General features: G+C 62.2%; 1 protein-coding gene across 1 annotated transcript in view; it reads left to right on the top strand.

Annotated features, from left to right (window-relative positions):
* SYNE3 (spectrin repeat containing nuclear envelope family member 3) overlaps positions 1-13108 on the top strand; it is a 68732-nt gene extending 55624 nt beyond the window's left edge. The window contains exons 12-18 of the mRNA XM_080669527.1: positions 157-318; positions 610-782; positions 1810-1939; positions 3839-4000; positions 5951-6100; positions 7169-7207; positions 12774-13108. Of these exons, the coding sequence (XP_080525653.1) occupies positions 157-318; positions 610-782; positions 1810-1939; positions 3839-4000; positions 5951-6100; positions 7169-7207; positions 12774-12974 (1017 nt within the window). The 3' untranslated portion in view covers positions 12975-13108. The remainder of the gene's footprint in view (positions 1-156; positions 319-609; positions 783-1809; positions 1940-3838; positions 4001-5950; positions 6101-7168; positions 7208-12773) is intronic.
* The last annotated feature ends 6867 nt before the right edge of the window (positions 13109-19975 follow it).

Genomic DNA, 19975 nt, shown 5'->3' with positions numbered 1-19975 from the left:
CCATGCCTTGCACTGTACAGAGGGAGGACCCGCGCTCTGCTCCCTGCTGGGTGGGGGGCCCTCAAGGGGAGCACACCCCGGGGCCCGGGCAGGTCGGGGGGCCCAGGTCTCGGCCTCAGCCAGCACTCAGGCGCCCTGGCCCCGGCTGTGCCGCAGGACCTGGTGGACGGCAGCCGGCGGGGCGCACGGGAGCACTGCGCCTTCAGCCACGGGCTCCTGCAGCTGCAGCAGTGGGTGGCCGTGGTCACGCAGAAGCTGGAGTCCTACCTGGGGGACACGGGCCCCTGGGATGCCCAGGCCCGCGCCGCCGAAGTCCAGGTGAGACGGCTTTCCCCGCGCACATGGTGCCTCCCCAGGCAGGCCGGGAGGCCAAAGCGCCCGCCCTGGGAGCAGAGACCGCCAGGACTCACTGTGTGCGTGTGTGTGTGTGCGTGTGTGTGTGTGTGCGCGTGTGTGTGTGTGCGTGTGTGCATGCTTGTGTGTGTGCGCGCGTGTGTGCATGTGTGCGTGTGTGCACATGTGTGTGTGCGTGCGCGCGCGTGTGTGCATGTGTGTGTGTGCATGTGTGTGCTTGTGTGTGTGCGCGCGCGTGTGTGTGTCCGTACACAGAAGCTGCTGGCTGAATTCCCCGAGAAGGAGGCCCAGCTGCCCCTGGTCGAAGCGCACGGCCGGCTGGTGATGGAAAAGTCCTCCCCGGAAGGGGCTGCGGAGGTCCAGGAGGAGCTGGCGGAGCTGGCGGGGGCGTGGCGGGCCCTGAGGCTGCTGAAGCAAAGCCTGCTGAGGTGAGGGGCCTCCTGGCCCTCGGCCTGGTCTGGGACATGCCCCTCCCACAGGGCGGAGCTCAGTGGTGCCCTGGGACAGGGGCCGGGGTTCTGCCCGGGGCAGGCGTGGCACCAGGGGCCTGCGCGTCTCCCGTCCAGCCCAGCTGGCATTCTGGCAGGCCCGGAGGAGCAGGGAGCTGTCCCGGCTGTGAGTTAGCCTTCAGCCCGCCCGAGCTCGGGCTGCACCTCCATTCCTGGGCGCCCCACCCCATCACCGTGAGGGGGTCTCAGCACCTCCATCCCTGGGCACCCACCCCATCACCATGAGGGGGTCTCAGCACCTCCACCCCTGGGCACCCACCCTATCACCGTGAGGGGGTCTCAGCACCTCCACCCCTGGGCGCCCCACCCCATCACCATGAGGGGGTCTCAGCACCTCCACCCCTGGGCACCCACCCCATCACCATGAGGGGGTCTCAGCACCTCCACCCCTGGGCACCCCACCCCATCACCGTGAGGGGGTCTCAGCACCTCCATCCCTGGGCACCCCACCCCATCACCGTGAGGGGGTCTCAGCACCTCCATCCCTGGGCACCCCACCCCATCACCGTGAGGGGGTCTCAGCACCTCCACCCCTGGGCACCCCACCCCATCACCGTGAGGGGGTCTCAGCACCTCCACCCCTGGGCACCCCACCCCATCACCGTGAGGGGGTCTCAGCACCTCCACCCCTGGGCACCCCACCCCATCACCGTGAGGGGGTCTCAGCACCTCCACCCCTGGGCACCCCACCCCATCACCGTGAGGGGGTCTCAGCACCTCCATCCCTGGGCGCCCCACCCCATCACCGTGAGGGGGTCTCAGCACCTCCACCCCTGGGCACCCCACCCCATCACCGTGAGGGGGTCTCAGCACCTCCATCCCTGGGCGCCCCACCCCATCACCGTGAGGGGGTCTCAGCACCTCCATCCCTGGGCACCCCACCCCATCACCGTGAGGGGTCTCAGTAGGCGTGTCCCCGCGCTGACGGGCTGGTTTGTTTCCTCAGCCTCATCAGAAACCGGCAGCTGCAGAGGCCGGACGTGGACTCCGGGAAGACCCCGATTTTCACCAACAACATCCCGAAGAGCGGCTTTGTCCTCACCCCCACGGGGCCCCTTTCCAGGCGGCACCGGCAGGTGAGTCTGGCGGGGCTTCTAGGAGGAGGGGCCAGATCCCGGGCCAGTGATGGGGGTGGGGGGGATCTCCAGCAAAGCCACGTCCCGTCTTGGGGGGGTGGGGTGCGGCCCTGCGTGCACGAGCATCCCTTGTATCGCTGGACAGAGGGACTCAGAGACCCCAGACCCAGGCCCTGGGGAAGGCCCCGGGCTCCCCTTGGACAGACAGGCCTTCGCCCCTCAGAAACACCGCCCCCTGCAGGGAGGAGAGGGTCAGGGTCAGCACTTCCCGCTGGCCCAGGTTGCAAACTGAAATCACAGGGTGGGCATTTTTGGTGCCATGAGTTGTATTTTGTAGAAAGAACTAAGCTCCCTGCCCCGTATCGGCCATCCTGTCCCCCAAACGCCTTCACAAAAGGAAGCGCATTGGCGAGAAACTCACTCCTTCAAAGCCAGCGTCACCCCATCCATCCCTTCTCCACCCTCGAGGCACTAATGGGGTGTTCCCGCTCGGGAGCTGTGCCGGGGCTGGGGCTCAGCTGGGAATCGCCCAGAAACCCTTCCCACCAGCAGAGCCCGGAGCCCAGCACAGGGCCTTTCATGCTGTGCCTGCACCCGACCCCTGCACCCGATTTCTGCACCCGACCCCTGCACCCGACCCCTGCACCCGACCCCTGCACCCGACCCCTGCACCCCATCACTGCACCCGATCCCTGCACCCGACCCCTGCACCCGATCACTGCACCCGACCCCTGCACCCGACCCCTGCACCCGACCCCTGCACCCGACCCCTGCACCCGATTTCTGCACCCGACCCCTGCACCCGACCCCTGCACCCCATCACTGCACCCGATCCCTGCACCCGACCCCTGCACCCGATCACTGCACCCGACCCCTGCACCCGACCCCTGCACCCGACCCCTGCACCCGACCCCTGCACCCGATCCCTGCACCCGACCCCTGCACCCGACCCCTGCACCCGACCCCTGCACCCGACCCCTGCACACGACCCCTGCACCCGATCACTGCACCCGACCCCTGTACCCGACCCCTGCACACGACCCCTGCACCCGACCCCTGCACCCGACCCCTGCACCCGATCCCTGCACACGACCCCTGCACACGACCCCTGCACCCGATCCGGTGCTTAAAATGCAGGCTCTGACTCCGGAGGTCTGGGGGCCATGAGCCTGCTGTCTGCAAGCCCCTCGGAGCACCCTGTGAGAGACGAGGCAGTGGGAACCACAGGCAATGACATCGGGGTTTCCAGAAAATGGGGTGCGATGGCAGATGGACTGCGGGCTGTGGGGCCTGCCAGGGGGCCGTGACCTGGGGCTGGGCCAGGGCAGCCCTCCCAGAAGGAAATGCAAGGGGACCTTCGCAGCCGGCCGCGTGGAGGCAGGGAGCGGAGGGGGGTGTTCCCCACAGAGGAGATGTGTGTGCAAAGACCCCAAGAAAGTGCAGGGCCGGCGCCACGCGGGTTTGAGGGCTCGGGCTGGAGAACGGGGCAGGTGGGACAAGCTGCAGACAGGCAGAGCCAGACCTGAGGCTCGGCCACATCGAGGCGTGTGAGAAGCCGCCGGGGTGCACAGGGAGGGCTCAGCCGAATGATGGCAGGAAAGCCCACTCCAGCCGCAGAGCCGCGGGGGCAAGGGGCAGGCGGGCAACCATGCTTATGACCGTCCTGGTCGGGTGGTGGGGCTGCCACGGGGGCGGGGGGGGCTGGTCAGCGGGGGTGCCGAGGAATGTCCCTGACCCCTCCACACTGTGGCCACACTGAGCAGACACTCCTTGCCCCCAGGCCTCTCCCATCCCCCGTGGGCATCCTTGTGCCCGCCCGCTGCCCGGTGGGATCCCAGGACAGGAGGCCGGAAGGCTGGGCTCCCAGCTGATGCCTCGGCCTCGCCGTCCCTCCCGCAGGCAGACCCGCTCCGGGAAGCAGGAGGCGGCCCCGCAGGCTTCCCCCAGCTCCTGGGCGACTTCGAGCGGTGGCTGCAGGTGGAGAACGCCAAGCTGGTGAGAATCATCGCCATGAGAACCGCCTCGGCCCAGGACGCCAGGGCCAGAGACAGGAAGCTGCAGGTTCGTGCCCAGAAAAGGCCCCTTTCCGAGGGGTGTGCACCATGCATGGATGGTTAAAAAAAAAATTTCCATTGATTTCAGAGCGGAAGGGAGAGGGAGAGAGAGAGAAACATCAGTGATGAGAGAGAATCATGGATCGGCTGCCTCTTGCACGCTCCCTGCTGGGTATGGAGCCGAAACCTGGACATGTGCCCTGACCAGGAATCAAACCGTGACTCCCTGCTTCACAGGTTGAGGCTCACCCTCTGAGCCACGCCAGCCAGGCCGGCAGTGTTTGCCGGGAGGGAGCGCTTTCTTTTTTCCCCGCCGAGATTACTGATTTTATTTGTGTTAAGCCTCATCACCCCAGGACATTTTTCTCTTGACGTTTCGAGAAAGCGGTAAGGAGAGGGAGAGACAGGGAGAGAGAAACACTGATGCGAGAGAGACACGTCGGTTGGTGGCCTCCGCACGCGCTCCCGGACCAGGGCCAGGGATCAAGCCTGCCACCAAGGTATATGCCCTTGACTGGAATCGAACCCGGGACCCTTCCGTCCGCAGGCGACGTGCTCTCCCCTGAGCCACACCGGCTAGGGCCCTAGGGAGCTCTAGAAAACAAGGAGCACGCACCTCGTCGTGAGCTGTCCTGGCTTGTGCGTGCGAAGCGGCCTGCCCCGTCCCCCGCAGCTGGGAGAGCACGCCCCAGTCACCGCTGCGGGATCGCCGAGCCCTTGCTCCGCGCAGAGCCTCCCGCCGTCGGCGGCTCCACACAGCAGCTCTGCTTCACTCCCGGCTCCGAAGGCTGGCGGTGTGGGCGGAGCGCAGCTGGCAAGCTTCCACCACCCGTCTTTCTCTTTGGCTCCCACGTGGAATTAGCCGCCACGCCTTCCTGGGTCCCTGGGTATTTTTTTGCTTCTGTCCCCCTCTCCCGCCTCCTGTCTAATCTGGGCACTTACCATTTTGGACCTTGATTATGGAGCTTGGGAGTCTCTGCGGAAGAGGGACAGGTTCTCGGAGCCTTCCCCTCGGCAGGGCCCGGACTTCGGCCTCGGCCTCCACAGCCCCGAGGGGCTGCCCGAAGCCTGCGCTTTCACCAAGGTTCCCTCCAGACTGGCCAGCGTCCTGTTGGCAAAGCAGCCTGCAGGCCTGGTTTTAGCCCCAGGTGCTTCTTGCTAACTCTTTAGTGCCTTTTATTTTAACTCTTTGTCATCAAACCTCCCATTTCCGTCATTTTTTTTTTTCCTGCACAGTTCTGTGTCTGTAATGCCTTTTAGATGTTTTGAATATTCTGGCCCTATTACCTAGTTGTGAGAGGTTTGGTCCCATGACCTGGTTGACCCTGGCAGGCAGTCCTTCCTGCCCACCTGCTTCCTCCTGCTCGGTCACGTCTCTCTTCTTACTGCCTCCTCCCCACCCCCCGCCCCAGTTCCATCCAGATCAGAGACGACCTGGGGTTCCCCAGGTGAACCCTCCTTGTCTGTGGAGAACTCACATCCTGGGGGCTCTGAGAAGCTAGGCGGCTCACCCACAAAGTGCAGCTGGTAGGATGGGGCAGAGCTGGGTGCCCAAGCCAGATGTGAGGTCCTGCCCGAAGCCCCACGTCACATCGCTTCCCAGGAATCCCGAGGATCGAAGGGGCCACCCTGCGGGACACAGCGCTAGGTTTGGGGAGGAAAATCCCTGTCCCGACATCTCTCTGCCGGGAAGATGGCCGACAGTGGCAGCTTTGATGGTGGTAACTGGAATGTGGGGGCCGGAAGTGCCCGGGGGGCCAGCAGTGCTGACCTGTCCCGCAGGCACCCGTTCTGCTACGCGGCAGGCGGCACTGGCCGGCCTTGGCTGGCTTTCCCCGACAGGACTCTCCCTTAACAGCTCCGTCAGCCCAAGTGGAACGCGAGTGGCTGCTCCTTGCCCGCCGGGTGGGCGTCGGGGCCACTGGAAGGTGCCCTGGACACGGTCCTTTCCCCACAGGAGCTGGAGGCTCGGGTACCCGAAGGCCAGCATCTCTTCGAGGACCTCCTTCGTCTCGGGCCAGCGAGGGGCGCCTCGGAGGAGCTGGAGGACCTGCGCTACCGCTGGATGCTTTACAAGTCCAAGCTCAAGGACTCGGGGCAGCTGCTGGTGGGTGCAGGACCGGCAGGTCCCAGCCTGGGGGATGGGGCTGCGGCTGAGCCTCGCTCACCTGGGAAACCTGGGCCACATCCACCCGCCCTGTGCCTCCGGGGACCAGACTGAGGGGACGGCGCAGAGGGAGGGAGGGAGACTCCCAGGTCCCGGGTGCTGGATGGCAAGATGTCATCCGTGCACCCAATGAGGCCACCCCGTGAGGCCACCCCGTGAGGCCGGCTCCAGTAACGCAGCCCTGACCGTGACCTCACAGTTAAGGTCTGAGCAGCGCTTTGCTGCCTTGTGAGCTGCAACCTTGACGCCATCCTCCCGTCCGTCCTCCCAGCAGCCTCTGCCCAGGAAATTGTGTCTCCAGTCCCCAGAGGGGCACTGAGACCCTGAGAATTCACACTGGCCCATGGCCCCGGGGCTAGTGAGCGTAGAGCCGCACTAACACACACCGGCGGGCGGGGGAGGCGGGAAGCCGCGCCTGGGTCCAGCCCACGCCTGCACCACCCGCCCTGGGACTCCGAGCGAGCATCTTCCCGATCCGGCCCTGCGTCTCCTCGCGAGGAACTCTGATAGCTACACCAGAGCCTTGATTCCGTGCGATGTCTCGAAGCAGCCCTGCAAGGGAGGACTGTTATGATTCCCTGAGAATCAGCGATGAGGAAACTGAGGCTCGGACGTGAGCCTGAGCTGAGCTGAGCTGAGCTGAGCAGGGGGCGGTTGAGATGTTTCTGAGGGTCCTGGCCGCCCTCAGACCCAGGGCCCCACCTCTGACGCTCCCCCTTTGCTGGCCCCACGGTGGCTGAATCGGCCACTAGGTGTCAGCCCAGCCCCAGCCGGTGGCCCTGCCGCCAGCCTCGCCCAGGCGCCCCAGACACAGTCCCACCTGGGCCGGGAGTGCGTTAAAAAGCTCATTAAATCGAATCACCTGCTGGCTCAGCCTGTCCAGATGACCAGAAGTTTTAAAGAAACGCTCCCCTGACAAAATGAATATTCCATTATGGGCTCTGTTGGGATTTAAGTTTCACTCACTTAACTTTTTTTCCCTTTTCCTCTCCTTCCCTAAAATAACAGACGCAGAGTTCTGCAGGGCAGCCCGCTGGATTCCAGAAGGTATGGCGCCCGCCATCTGCTCCCGCGCGGGAGGGCAGGGCGGCGGGAGGGTGGGTGGGCCGGGGGCTGGGCTGGGACTCCGGGGCTTCCTGGAGGGTTCCGTGAGGTCTGAACATGTATGCAGGACCGGCTCTGGGCTGCATGTGCTGGGCCCCAGGCCGTCACCCTAGGGGCCTGGGGGAGCAGAGTGGCCTGAGCTGTGACAGGCACAGGGTGGCGGGGACCCTAGAGTTTCCCACCCCCTAGGACGAGGTGACGAGGGAACAAGGACGCTCTTAATAATCCTGCTGGGACAGCAGGGGTCAGCCTGGGCCCTTCCGAGCTGGGCTGCGTGGCCACCTGAGGGGTAGACAGGTTTCGGGGCTCAGTGGGGGGCAGGAGAGGAAGGGGGTGCCTTTCATGTTGGACTAGGCAGGTGTTACCACTCAGGGCCACTCCCTGAGTGGGCGTACAGGTCAAAGCAATAACAATGACGGCAGAGAGCATCATCATAACAACTATTATTACTCCAGATGCCGCCCCCTGGCCAGCCGCCGTGTGCGGGAAGCGTGGTAACTGCTGGCTGGGGTGTTTCGTGGGACGTCCGGCCGCCCTGGGCACCCTCACCTCCACGCCAGGCAGGGAGGGAGCGGAGCTGGAGGCTGGTTCAGGAGCCTCTGCCTCTGCCTCTGCCTCTGCCTCTGCCGCCAAAGCCGTCTTCACCTTTCACAGCCGCCCTGGGCCTGGCGGGTCCCGCTCTGGAAAGCCCACTCCAAACCCATGTCCCAGGCTCCTCTTCCCGGGGAGCAGTTGGTCTTCCTGCCAAGCCTGGCCCAGGCGATGAGCCTCCGGCCTGCCTGCTCCGAGCACCCTGGGTCCCCGAGGCCGCGTGTCACGGAGCCTGTGCCTGGATGCTTTGCATGCCAGCACGTCTCTTTGGTCTCCCGAGGGTGTTCAGGTCTCGTTTCTTTGGAAGAGGGGGTGTCCCCGGGACTGGGTGGGACCGCCATGAGACCGAGGTTGTGCTCTGGGCCCCATGCCGCTCGGCACTGTGGCCGGGAACAAGTTGCTTCGCCTCTGGGGCCTCACCATCCCCATCTGTAAAATGCAACTATAACGCTGGCCTGGTTTTGAAGGTCACGGGAACGCAGTCTGTAGGAGTTCTTTAGAGAGCAGGGCCCTGCCCCCCAATTTAGAGTAACAAAGAGCCTCCTTATGAAACAGAGGGGCAGGGGGAGGCTTGGGGAAGGACCAGCCTGGTGGCTCCTGGGGGGACACGGGGGACATGGGGTCAGGCCTCTAGGCGGCCTCTAGCGCTCACACGCTAAGCCCCTCACTGGGTGGGGGTCCTCATCGATCCAGCTCCCAGGGGCGTCCGCGGGGAGCCTTGTCTGGGGCCCCTGGGGCCGAGCTTACGTAAGTGCTCACTACACATTTCTGAGGAGGGGCCTCTTGGCGGCGACCCCAGCCCTCCCGCCAGGCTCAGGTTCCCGGCCTCTGTGATCGGGTTAACGTGCAGTGTTCGCAGCCCTGTGTTTATCTGCTGTCTCTTCGTTCGTTCATGTGTGCGTGTCACACACGTTGGCCGAGTGCTGACCCATCAGTGGACACAGAGCAAAGCCCTGCCCTGGCTGACGGTGCGTGCTGGCCGGGCGGGGAGGGGTGGAGAGAGGGTGCATGTGTGCAGCTGGTCTGCTGAGCACAGCCGCCAGGCTCTGGGTCAGGGAGCCTCGAAAGGCAGCAGCGGCTTGGGGTCTCCTTACAACTATATTTTTACTGATTTCAGAGCGGAAGGGAGCGGGAGAGAGAGAAACATCAGTGATGAGAGAGAATCATGGATCAGCTGCCTCCTGCTCACCCCACACTGGGGATCGAGCCTACAACCCGGGCAAGTGCCCCGACCGGGAATTGAACCAGGACCTCTGGGTGCATAGGTGGACGCTCAGTCACTGAGCCACGCCGGCCAGGCACGGCTTGGGGGTCTTTATAGCTGCGGGGTTTCTTTTATCTATGGCTGGCAGATGTGGGGCACAGTTTCATGGAGTGTGCAAAGCAGGCAGGCTCTAAGTGGCCCCAGAATCTGCTGACCTGGGCGACGTGAAAACAAGCAGCTTGTGTGAATGTTTGGATCTGGAGCTGGCTGGCCTTTGAGCCGACAGGTCTCAGCCCACTATGGAGCGGTAAGCACCGGGGACCAATATGCAGGAGCCGTGGTGGGCTCATTTCCATGGCAGCTCGTTTATGCCGAGTTGGGTCCCTCCCCCAGGGCTTCGGGTTCAGCAGGTCTGGGGTGGCCCGGGAGCCTGCACTTCCAGCAAGTTGCCAGGGGGAGCGCCTGCTGCTGCCTTCACTGCGCTCGTTATTGGAATCGGGTGTGCCATCGCTGGAGGGTCACTTAGCCCCAGTTTTCCAGGGGAAAGAAGGGAGGGTCCACCAAGCTCATGGTGGGCAAATTTCTTGTAACCACCAGCACATAGTAGGTTCTTTTTCAAAAAAAATATGTTTTTATTGATTTCAGAGAGAGGAAGGGAGAGGGAGAGAGGGATAGAAACATCACTGATGAGAGGGAATCATTGATTGGCTGCCTCCCACACGCCCCCTACTGGGAATCGAGCCAGCAACCCCAGCATATACCCTGACCGAGAATCGAACCTTGACCTCCAGGCTCATGGGTCGATGCTCAACCACTGAGCCACACCGGCCGGACACATAGTAGGTTCTTAATTGCCATGTAAATGTGGACCCAGGAGACTCCTGCAGACACCGCCCCTGTGAACAAAGGGGTCAGTGACATTTCTGTCGGGGGAGCCTCCCCGTGGCTGGGTTCAGGTGCTCATTGGGCTGGCCGGCGTGTGCGCATGGGCGTGCGTGCATAAGGGTGTGTGAGCACGTGCGCACATGCACACGCAGCCTGACAGGTAGAACTGGGCGCTGTCTTCAGAGGCTGTCACCTTGCCAACTTAAAATCGTTCCGTGTATTATTTTTATTCCAAAGGGGAGGGGAACCCGCCAAGAAGCTAATGATTTATGAGCAGTTGCTTTCGCACCTTTTTTCTCTCCGAGTGCCAGGCCATCGGAGGCTCCGGCCGCGTCCAGGGCTTCAGCCTGCTTGTTTGTATAAACAGAATGATTAAGATTTATTAAACTCACAGCTGCCCACGCACTCGCCAGCTCAGCCACGAGATGTTTGGCTGCAGCGTCCAGACACGTGACATGTAATTGCTTTTCAAGTCACAGCAGGGCCGTGAGGCAGCTGAGTCCCGCCCTGGCCCAGGGAGGGTGCGTCCTAGCCCGGGCAGACCGTGAGCTGAGGAACAGGGTTTCCGGAGTTTCGTCGCCTGGGTGAACGGGGTCGGCCTGTGTGCCAGCCTGCGGGCACGGAGAGCGTTTGGGACCGTGGCTCTGGGATGTAGATTCAGATGCTGAGCGGCCTGAGGGTGGCTTATTGGACCACATTTTATAGTTTTAAGGCTCCTAATTTTTCGCATTATCACATCTCTCAAATGGGGGTGCCTGATTTCAATCAAGTTCTTCCCGCGAGGATGTGAATTGGCTTCTCTCCACCCCCAGACACTGGCCACCTGAGATTTCTTTACATTAAAATCTCTGCTTGTGGGTTGTGTTTCGTTTTGTTTCCGTTTGGACCATGCTGAGTGTGCAAACTTAGATGGCCAACCTCTGGGAGCTCCAGCCTGTGGTTCAAGTTCGCAGGAAAGAGTTTTGTTTCCTGCCCTTTACCACAGCCATCATCATCACCACCACTATCATCACCATCGTCACCATCACCACCATCATCACCACCATCACCACCATCATCACCACCATCACCACCACTGTTACCACCACCACCATCCTCACCCCCACTATATCACCACCATCATCATCACGCTCATCTCTACCATCACCATCACCACCTCACCACTGTCACCATCATCATCTTCATCACCATCACTAACATCCTCATCACTCTGAACACCACCATCACCACTACCACCATCACTACCACCACCATCATCACCATCAACATCATCATCACCACCATCCTCATCACTCTCAACGCCACCATCACCACCACCACCATCACTAACACTACCACCATCATCACCACCATTACTAACACCAACATGCAACATGACCATCATCATCATCCTTACCACTATCATCATCACCACCGCCATCATCACCACCATCACTACCATCATCATCCTCACCACCACCACCATCATCACCATCACCATCATCTCCACCATCACCACCATGACCATGATCACCACCATCACCACCATGACCATGATCACCACCATCACCATCATCACCATCATCATCATCACCATCATCACCACTGTTACCACCACCACCATCCTCACCACCACTATATCACCACCACCATCATCACGCTCATCTCCACCATCACCACCATCACCATCACCACCTCACCACCATCACCATCATCATCTTCATCATCATCACTACCATCCTCATCATTCTCACCACCATCATCATCATCATCACTTGATTGTAATTTCTGGTGTCCTGGAGAGCAAACTTTTGGTTCTGCAGGGAGCCAACAGATAGACTCTACAATAATAGTACTACTGCTAAGAGCTTGCTTACTTTTCAATTGGTGTGTAAATATACTTTGAGTCCTCACCACAACCCGGCAAATCGGGGCGGCGGGGTGTCATTGTTTTATCCCAATTCTTTAGAGAAGGAAACAGATGCTCAGAGTAATTGTTAACTCGCTGAAGGTCACATAGCTAGTGTGTGACAGAAGCTGCCTTGGAACCTAGTCAGCCAGGTTTCCGAGAGCTGGGCCCTGCTCTGCACGTGCTGCCTCACGACTGTGGGGCCTCTACTTTCCTAAGCTGTCAGCTCCTGGCCCCGCACTCCCGTGGAGGCACCGCCAGCCAGTCCTGCTAGGATTTAGTGTCCTTCGGCCACTGTCATGGACATTGCAGCAAAGAAGTCCATTGGGCATTTGGGCTCGTGAGACGGACCTTCTGTAGGATTGATGGTGTTGATGATGAAGATGGTGATGAAGGAGAAGGATAAAGTGAAGGTGACGAACATGATGATGAACATGGCGGTGGTGGTGATGATGATATGAAGTTAATGGTGATGGTGGTGACTGATTCAGATGATGATATTAGTGATGAATAATAATGATGACGGCAGTTTTAAGTACCCACTATGTTGCAGGCCCTGTCTTGTTTATTTCTCACAACAGCTCTGCTGGGTAGATATCATGATTACCCCTTTTTATAGATGAGAGATTTGAAGTTTAAAGAAGTTGAGTGACCTTCTCAAGCGTCCCACCTAGGACTCATAACCAGGCAAAGATTTACATAATAACTGGCAGAGCCTGTAACTCTATGTACTTGTTCTTCCTCTCATGCCTCGAATGGCTTGAGAAAACTAGAGATCTTTGTTTCTGGCAAAGCTGACATTAGGCCCACTTCACAGACGGGAAGACTGAGACCCGTGCGGTCAGATAGTTGGCCCAGGCCCACTGCTTCCCCTGGCGTCCTCCCCGCCCCTCCACCTCCTGCTTAGAGCCCCCGCCCACTCACACTTGCTCTGTCCGCAGACCCAGCAGTGGCGCGGACCGGGCGGCTTCCTCCGGAAGGTGTGCTGCGTGGCGCTGCCCCTGCAGCTGCTGCTGCTGCTGCTGCTGCTCCTGCTGCTCCTGCTCCCCGTGGGCGAGGACGACCGCAGCTGCACGCTGGCCAACAACTTCGCCCGCTCCTTCAGGCTCATGCTCCGCTACAGCGGCCCCCCGCCCACCTAGCCATGGGGGCACCCGGGTGACGTGCTCCTCCGACCTCCCGCCAGCCCCGCGCTCCTCCTCGGGACACGGGGGGCATGGACACGGGCAGGCGGGTGGCAGAGCTGCCCGGAACAAATACTGTATGGATGCTCCCAGCACAGAACGACTTCTTCTACGGTGTCGCCTCGTCTATTTATACTGCACGTGTACTGTGTGTCCAGGACCAATGTACAGGATTCTGTGTGCTCTGCATGTAAAGGCTCAGTGTGGATGGAGGTGGATCTGTTTGGAGGTGGGGAAGGGACGGCCCTGGACTGGGGGTCTGCAGTCAGCCCTGGAAACGCAGCGTGTCGCTCGGGGGCGACCTCCTTCCCAGAAGCCGACCCCAGTCCAGGGCTGCTGAGGCCTCTGCGCGGCACGCGGACGAGGCCCGCTCGGCGCCCGGTGGCTCCTGTGTTAGGCATCATGACATCAGACATGTTTGTCTCGTTTTAAACACGACAGCGGACCCGGGTTAGAAGCAGAAAGGGGGTGCTCACTATCAGGCCCAGCCGAGGGCCTTGGAGAATGACCTCCAGGGAGGGCGGAGCCAGGAAGACCAGGCCCAGGAAGGACCAAGAGGCCGGATGGGGTGCCGCGTGGGGGAGTCCCAATGGCACGGGCCAGGGCGAGTGTCGCTGTTAGATGGCGCCTGCGTGTCCCGTTCAGGAAGAAAACCGAGGAGAGAGCCTTCAGGGCTAAGATCTCCGCGGAGCGAGGGGTGCGCCCTGGGAGCAGCCGCCTCCCAGTGAGGGGAGATGTGTCCCCCGCTCCCTCACTCTTGGGCTGAGCTGGTCCTGTCTCCCACGGGAGCTGAGGGGACCGGAGGGGAGCCCTGTCACACTAGGGAAGAAGGACCGAGGGCTCAGACAGAGGTGAGGGGTCGGCCTTGCCACTCAGCCCCTCGGAAAGGCTCTCCCTCCTCCTCCTCACAGGGGGGCTTTGGACAAAGGCAGGTCCTCTGGACCAAGAGTGCCCCCCACGTGCCCCCCGCAAGGGAGCCAGGCTCCGGGCGCCACACCTGGCCCCGCGCCAGGCCTGGGCAGTGGGCCCCCGGCACCATCTGGGCAGGGCCGCTGACTCTGCTGGGCCCCTTCCTCCCGGGAGACTCCAGTGGCTCCTCCGTGCTTTCTAACTGGATCACGTTTCCCTAAATCAGCACGGCGTTTTCCTTTTTAAAGATGCGCGGTGCCCGCTCTTACACACCAGGTGGTCTGCTCGCTTACCAGCAGACCGAGAGCAGCTCCCCAGGGCTGTGGGCCAGAAAGCGTGACAGGTCCTGGAAGCAGAGGGGAAACTGAGGCACAGGAGGGCCCTGACCCAGCGCGATGCCCCTCCCCTCTGCCCTGGCACACCGACCCTGCCCTTCTCACACAGGCCCGGCCTGGGCACAGCTCTCGCCGCCGGGACCCGGGCCTCCCGGAACCAAAAGGAACTGGACATTGGGGCGCAGGAAAGCGGTGCTGCCGGGAACAGCGCTTGGAGCCCACTCAGCCTGCCCTCCCGGCATTGAGACCGCCCGCAGGCGACACCCTACTGGAGAGGCAGGGCTGTGCCACCCAGACCTCGGCCCAGGCAGCCACGCCAGGTGCAGGGGGCCCTGTGCATCCACCCTAGAAAGTCAGAGCTGGCAGGGCCTTCGATGTCTCCATCCCGCTCCCTCTCTTCACAGGGAGAAGGCTGAGGCTCAGAGAGGGGACGTGACTGGCCTGTGGGTGCACAGCAAGGGGGCAAGGTCACTCCCGCCCCCAGGGGGCACCCTGCGCAGGACAGCACGCAGCAGGGTCCCCCCCCCGCCGCCTTGCCAGTTACCTCCAAACGCAAGAGCTGCTGAGCGGGAATGCGGGGCGTCCCCCGTGGAGCGTGCGGGCTGGCGGGCGGGGGTGTCTGTATATTTTTTAAACTTTGATGATGATGCCATAGTCTGCTTGTTTGCATAACTGTTTTTTAAAAGAGAACTGATATTTTCATTACTTCATATAAATGCAGTTGTATTGTGATCTAACAGCCCATTGACCAGTGCTCTCCAAGTGTCCTCTCCTGCGTAAGTGCGTGCCGTGAGGGTTTTTATGACCTTCCCGCTTCCTGAACAAGAGCCGCCAAGAGCCTGAACGTGCTGTGCGAGGGGGAAGTCAGGGGGACCTGCGCCTTTGGGTTTCCTCTGTCCCAGAGTGCGAGGGGTGGGAAGAGGGGAATGTCCCTGCCAGCCCAGCTGTGTGTGTGAGGGGTGCGGGGGGCAGAGGAAGACAGACAGAGAAGGAGAGAGGGAGGGAGGGGGAGAAGGAGAGGGGAGAGAAACACAGGTGAGCAGGTCCATGGTCCAGGCTGCTGGCCACCTTCTTAGCGGCCTCCTGCCCCCTGCTTGCTGGGCTCTCCGAGCGAGACAGACGCGTGGACGGAGGGTGTCTGTGAAGATGGGAGGTGTGGGCGGAGGGTGTCTGTGAGGAGGATGGGAGGTGTGGGCGGAGGGTGTCTGTGAAGATGGGAGGTGTGGGCGGAGGGTGTCTGTGAGGAGGATGGGAGGTGTGGGCGGAGGGTGTCTGTGAAGAAGATGGGAGGTGTGGGCGGAGGGTGTCTGTGAAGAGGATGGGAGGTGTGGGCGGAGGGTGTCTGTGAAGAGGATGGGAGGTGTGGGCGGAGGGTGTCTGTGAAGAGGATGGGAGGTGTGGGCGGAGGGTGTCTGTGAAGAGGATGGGAGGTGTGGGCGGAGGGTGTCTGTGAAGAGGATGGGAGGTGTGGGCGGAGGGTGTCTGTGAAGAGGATGGGAGGTGTGGGCGGAGGGTGTCTGTGAAGAGGATGGGAGGTGTGGGCGGAGGGTGTCTGAGGAGGATGGGAGGTGTGGGCGGAGGGTGTCTGTGAAGACGATGGGAGGAGTGGGCGGAGGGTGTCTGTAAGATGATGGAGGTGTGGGTGGAGGGTGTCTGTGAAGAGGATGGGAGGTGTGGGCAGAGGGTGTCTGTGAAGAGGATGGGAGGTGTGGGCGGAGGGTGTCTGTGAAGAGGATGGGAGGTGTGGGCGGAGGGTGTCTGTGAGGAGGATGGGAGGTGTGGGCGGAGGGTGTCTGTGAGGAGGATGGGAGGTGTGGGCGGAGGGTGTCTGTGAGGAGGATGGGAGGTGTGGGCGGAGGGTGTCTGTGAGGAGGATGGGAGGTGTGGGCGGAGGGTGTCTGTGAAGATGATGGAGGTGTGGGCGGAGGGTGTCTGTGAAGAGGATGGGAGGTGTGGGCGGAGGGTGTCTGTGAAGTGGATGGGAGGTGTGGGCGGAGGGTGTCTGTGAAGACGATGGGAGGTGTTGGCGGAGGGTGTCTGTGAGGAGGATGGGAGGTGTGGGCGGAGGGTGTCTGTGAAGAGGATGGGAGGTGTGGGCGGAGGGTGTCTGTGAGGAGGATGGGAGGTGTGGGCGGAGGGTGTCTGTGAAGATGGGAGGTGTGGGCGGAGGGTGTCTGTGAGGAGGATGGGAGGAGTGGGCGGAGGGTGTCTGTGAGGAGGATGGGAGGTGTGGGCGGAGGGTGTCTGTGAAGATGGGAGGTGTGGGCGGAGGGTGTCTGTGAGGAGGATGGGAGGTGTGGGCGGAGGGTGTCTGTGAAGATGGGAGGTGTGGGCGGAGGGTGTCTGTGAAGAGGATGGGAGGTGTGGGCGGAGGGTGTCTGTGAAGAGGATGGGAGGTGTGGGCGGAGGGTGTCTGTGAAGAGGATGGGAGGTGTGGGCGGAGGGTGTCTGTGAAGAGGATGGGAGGTGTGGGCGGAGGGTGTCTGTGAGGAGGATGGGAGGTGTGGGCGGAGGGTGTCTGTGAAGAGGATGGGAGGTGTGGGCGGAGGGTGTCTGTGAGGAGGATGGGAGGTGTGGGTGGAGGGTGTCTGTGAGGAGGATGGGAGGTGTGGGCGGAGGGTGTCTGTGAAGATGGGAGGTGTGGGCGGAGGGTGTCTGTGAAGAGGATGGGAGGTGTGGGCGGAGGGTGTCTGTGAGGAGGATGGAGGTGTGGGCGGAGGGTGTCTGTGAGGAGGATGGAGGTGTGGGCGGAGGGTGTCTGTGAGGAGGATGGGAGGTGTGGGTGGAGGGTGTCTGTGAGGAGGATGGGAGGTGTGGGCGGAGGGTGTCTGTGAAGATGGGAGGTGTGGGCGGAGGGTGTCTGTGAAGAGGATGGGAGGTGTGGGCGGAGGGTGTCTGTGAAGAGGATGGGAGGTGTGGGCGGAGGGTGTCTGTGAAGAGGATGGGAGGTGTGGGCGGAGGGTGTCTGTGAAGAGGATGGGAGGTGTGGGCGGAGGGTGTCTGTGAAGAGGATGGGTGGTGTGGGCGGAGGGTGTCTGTGAGGAGGATGGGAGGTGTGGGCGGAGGGTGTCTGTGAGGAGGATGGGAGGTGTGGGCGGAGGGTGTCTGTAAGATGATGGAGGTGTGGGTGGAGGGTGTCTGTGAAGAGGATGGGAGGTGTGGGCGGATGGTGTCTGTGAAGAGGATGGGAGGTGTGGGCGGAGGGTGTCTGTGAAGAGGATGGGAGGTGTGGGCGGAGGGTGTCTGTGAGGAGGATGGGAGGTGTGGGCGGAGGGTGTCTGTGAAGATGGGAGGTGTGGGCGGAGGGTGTCTGTAAGATGATGGAGGTGTGGGCGGAGGGTGTCTGTGAAGAGGATGGGAGGTGTGGGCGGAGGGTGTCTGTGAAGAGGATGGGAGGTGTGGGCGGAGGGTGTCTGTGAAGATGGGAGGTGTGGGCGGAGGGTGTCTGTGAAGAGGATGGGAGGTGTGGGCGGAGGGTGTCTGTGAAGAGGATGGGAGGTGTGGGCGGAGGGTGTCTGTGAGGAGGATGGGAGGTGTGGGCGGAGGGTGTCTGTGAAGATGGGAGGTGTGGGCGGAGGGTGTCTGTAAGATGATGGAGGTGTGGGCGGAGGGTGTCTGTGAAGAGGATGGGAGGTGTGGGCGGAGGGTGTCTGTGAGGAGGATGGGAGGTGTGGGCGGAGGGTGTCTGTGAGGAGGATGGGAGGTGTGGGCGGAGGGTGTCTGTGAGGAGGATGGGAGGTGTGGGCGGAGGGTGTCTGTGAAGAGGATGGGAGGTGTGGGCGGAGGGTGTCTGTGAGGAGGATGGGAGGTGTGGGCGGAGGGTGTCTGTGAGGAGGATGGGAGGTGTGGGCGGAGGGTGTCTGTGAAGATGGGAGGTGTGGGCGGAGGGTGTCTGTGAAGAGGATGGGAGGAGTGGGCGGAGGGTGTCTGTGAAGAGGATGGGAGGTGTGGGCGGAGGGTGTCTGTGAGGAGGATGGGAGGTGTGGGCGGAGGGTGTCTGTGAAGAGGATGGGAGGTGTGGGCGGAGGGTGTCTGTGAAGACGATGGGAGGTGTGGGCGGAGGGTGTCTGTGAGGAGGATGGGAGGTGTGGGCGGAGGGTGTCTGTGAAGATGGGAGGTGTGGGCGGAGGGTGTCTGTGAGGAGGATGGGAGGAGTGGGCGGAGGGTGTCTGTGAGGAGGATGGGAGGTGTGGGCGGAGGGTGTCTGTGAAGATGGGAGGTGTGGGCGGAGGGTGTCTGTGAGGAGGATGGGAGGTGTGGGCGGAGGGTGTCTGTGAAGATGGGAGGTGTGGGCGGAGGGTGTCTGTGAGGAGGATGGGAGGTGTGGGCGGAGGGTGTCTGTGAAGAAGATGGGAGGTGTGGGCGGAGGGTGTCTGTGAGGAGGATGGGAGGTGTGGGCGGAGGGTGTCTGTGAAGAGGATGGGAGGTGTGGGCGGAGGGTGTCTGTGAAGAGGATGGGAGGTGTGGGCGGAGGGTGTCTGTGAAGATGGGAGGTGTGGGCGGAGGGTGTCTGTGAAGAGGATGGGAGGTGTGGACGGAGGGTGTCTGTGAGGAGGATGGGAGGAGTGGGCGGAGGGTGTCTGTGAAGAGGATGGGAGGTGTGGGCGGAGGGTGTCTGTGAGGAAGATGGGAGGTGTGGGCGGAGGGTGTCTGTGAAGAGGATGGGAGGTGTGGGCGGAGGGTGTCTGTGAGGAGGATGGGAGGAGTGGGCGGAGGGTGTCTGTGAAGAGGATGGGAGGTGTGGGCGGAGGGTGTCTGTGAGGAGGATGGGAGGTGTGGGCGGACCAGACCAGGGACTCGGGTGCTCGGGCCGGGGCAGAGGGGCGATGGCCTTCCGGTCGGTGCTGCGTGTTCACACGCCACCTTTGATTCAATCCCCACATGCTCGGGGGTTGGTATTACTTCCCTCCCTTTTTGAGATGAGAAAGCTGGGGCTTAAAGGCACACAGCCCCTTGCCCCTGCAGGAGTGGGGTTTGAGCCAGGTCAGTCTGCCCCGAAGCCACACCAGGCAGAGGGTTCTCCCCGGGGCTGGGGTCACAGGGCTGGGCGTCATGGGGCTGGGGGTCACGGGGCTGGGGGTCACGGGGCTGTGGTCACAGGGCTGGGGTCACAGGGCTGGGGGTCACTGGGCTGGGGGTCACGGGGCTGGGGGTCACGGGGCTGGGGGTCACGGGGCTGGGGGTCACGGGGCGGGGGGTCATGGGGCTGGGGTTCATGGGGCTGGGGGTCACGGGGCTGGGGGTCACGGGGCTGGGGTTCACGGGGCTGGGGGTCACGGGGCTGGGGGTCACGGGGCTGGGCGTCACGGGGCTGGGTGTCATAGGGCTGGGGGTCACGGGGTTGGGGGTCACGGGGCTGGGGGTCACTGGGCTGGGGGTCACAGGGTTGGGGGTCACGGCCAGGCATCTCCTCTGCTCAGTGGGATGGAGGCTGGTGCTTACCTTCCCCGGGAGAGAGACCACCCCTTGCGGGCGGGGGGCAGGGGAGGGCTGAGTGGGCTGTGTGAGCCCCTGCTGTAGGGCAGCTCCGACTCCTCCCACTGGAGGGAAAGGAGGCATTTCTCTGCCGAGGCAGTGGCTGTGCCTGTTCTAGAAGTTTCATTGGCAAAGAGGTGACAGAGGAAGGTGCGTGCGTGTGTGTGCGTGTGTGTGCGTGTGTGTTGTGTGTGCGTGTGTGTGTTTGTGCGTGTGTGTGTGCGTGTGTGTGTGCGTGTG

Source organism: Plecotus auritus (genome assembly GCF_963455305.1).
Source record: "Plecotus auritus genome assembly, chromosome: 1".
Lineage (NCBI taxonomy): Eukaryota > Metazoa > Chordata > Mammalia > Chiroptera > Vespertilionidae > Plecotus > Plecotus auritus.
This window is presented reverse-complemented; position numbering and strand designations above follow the sequence as displayed.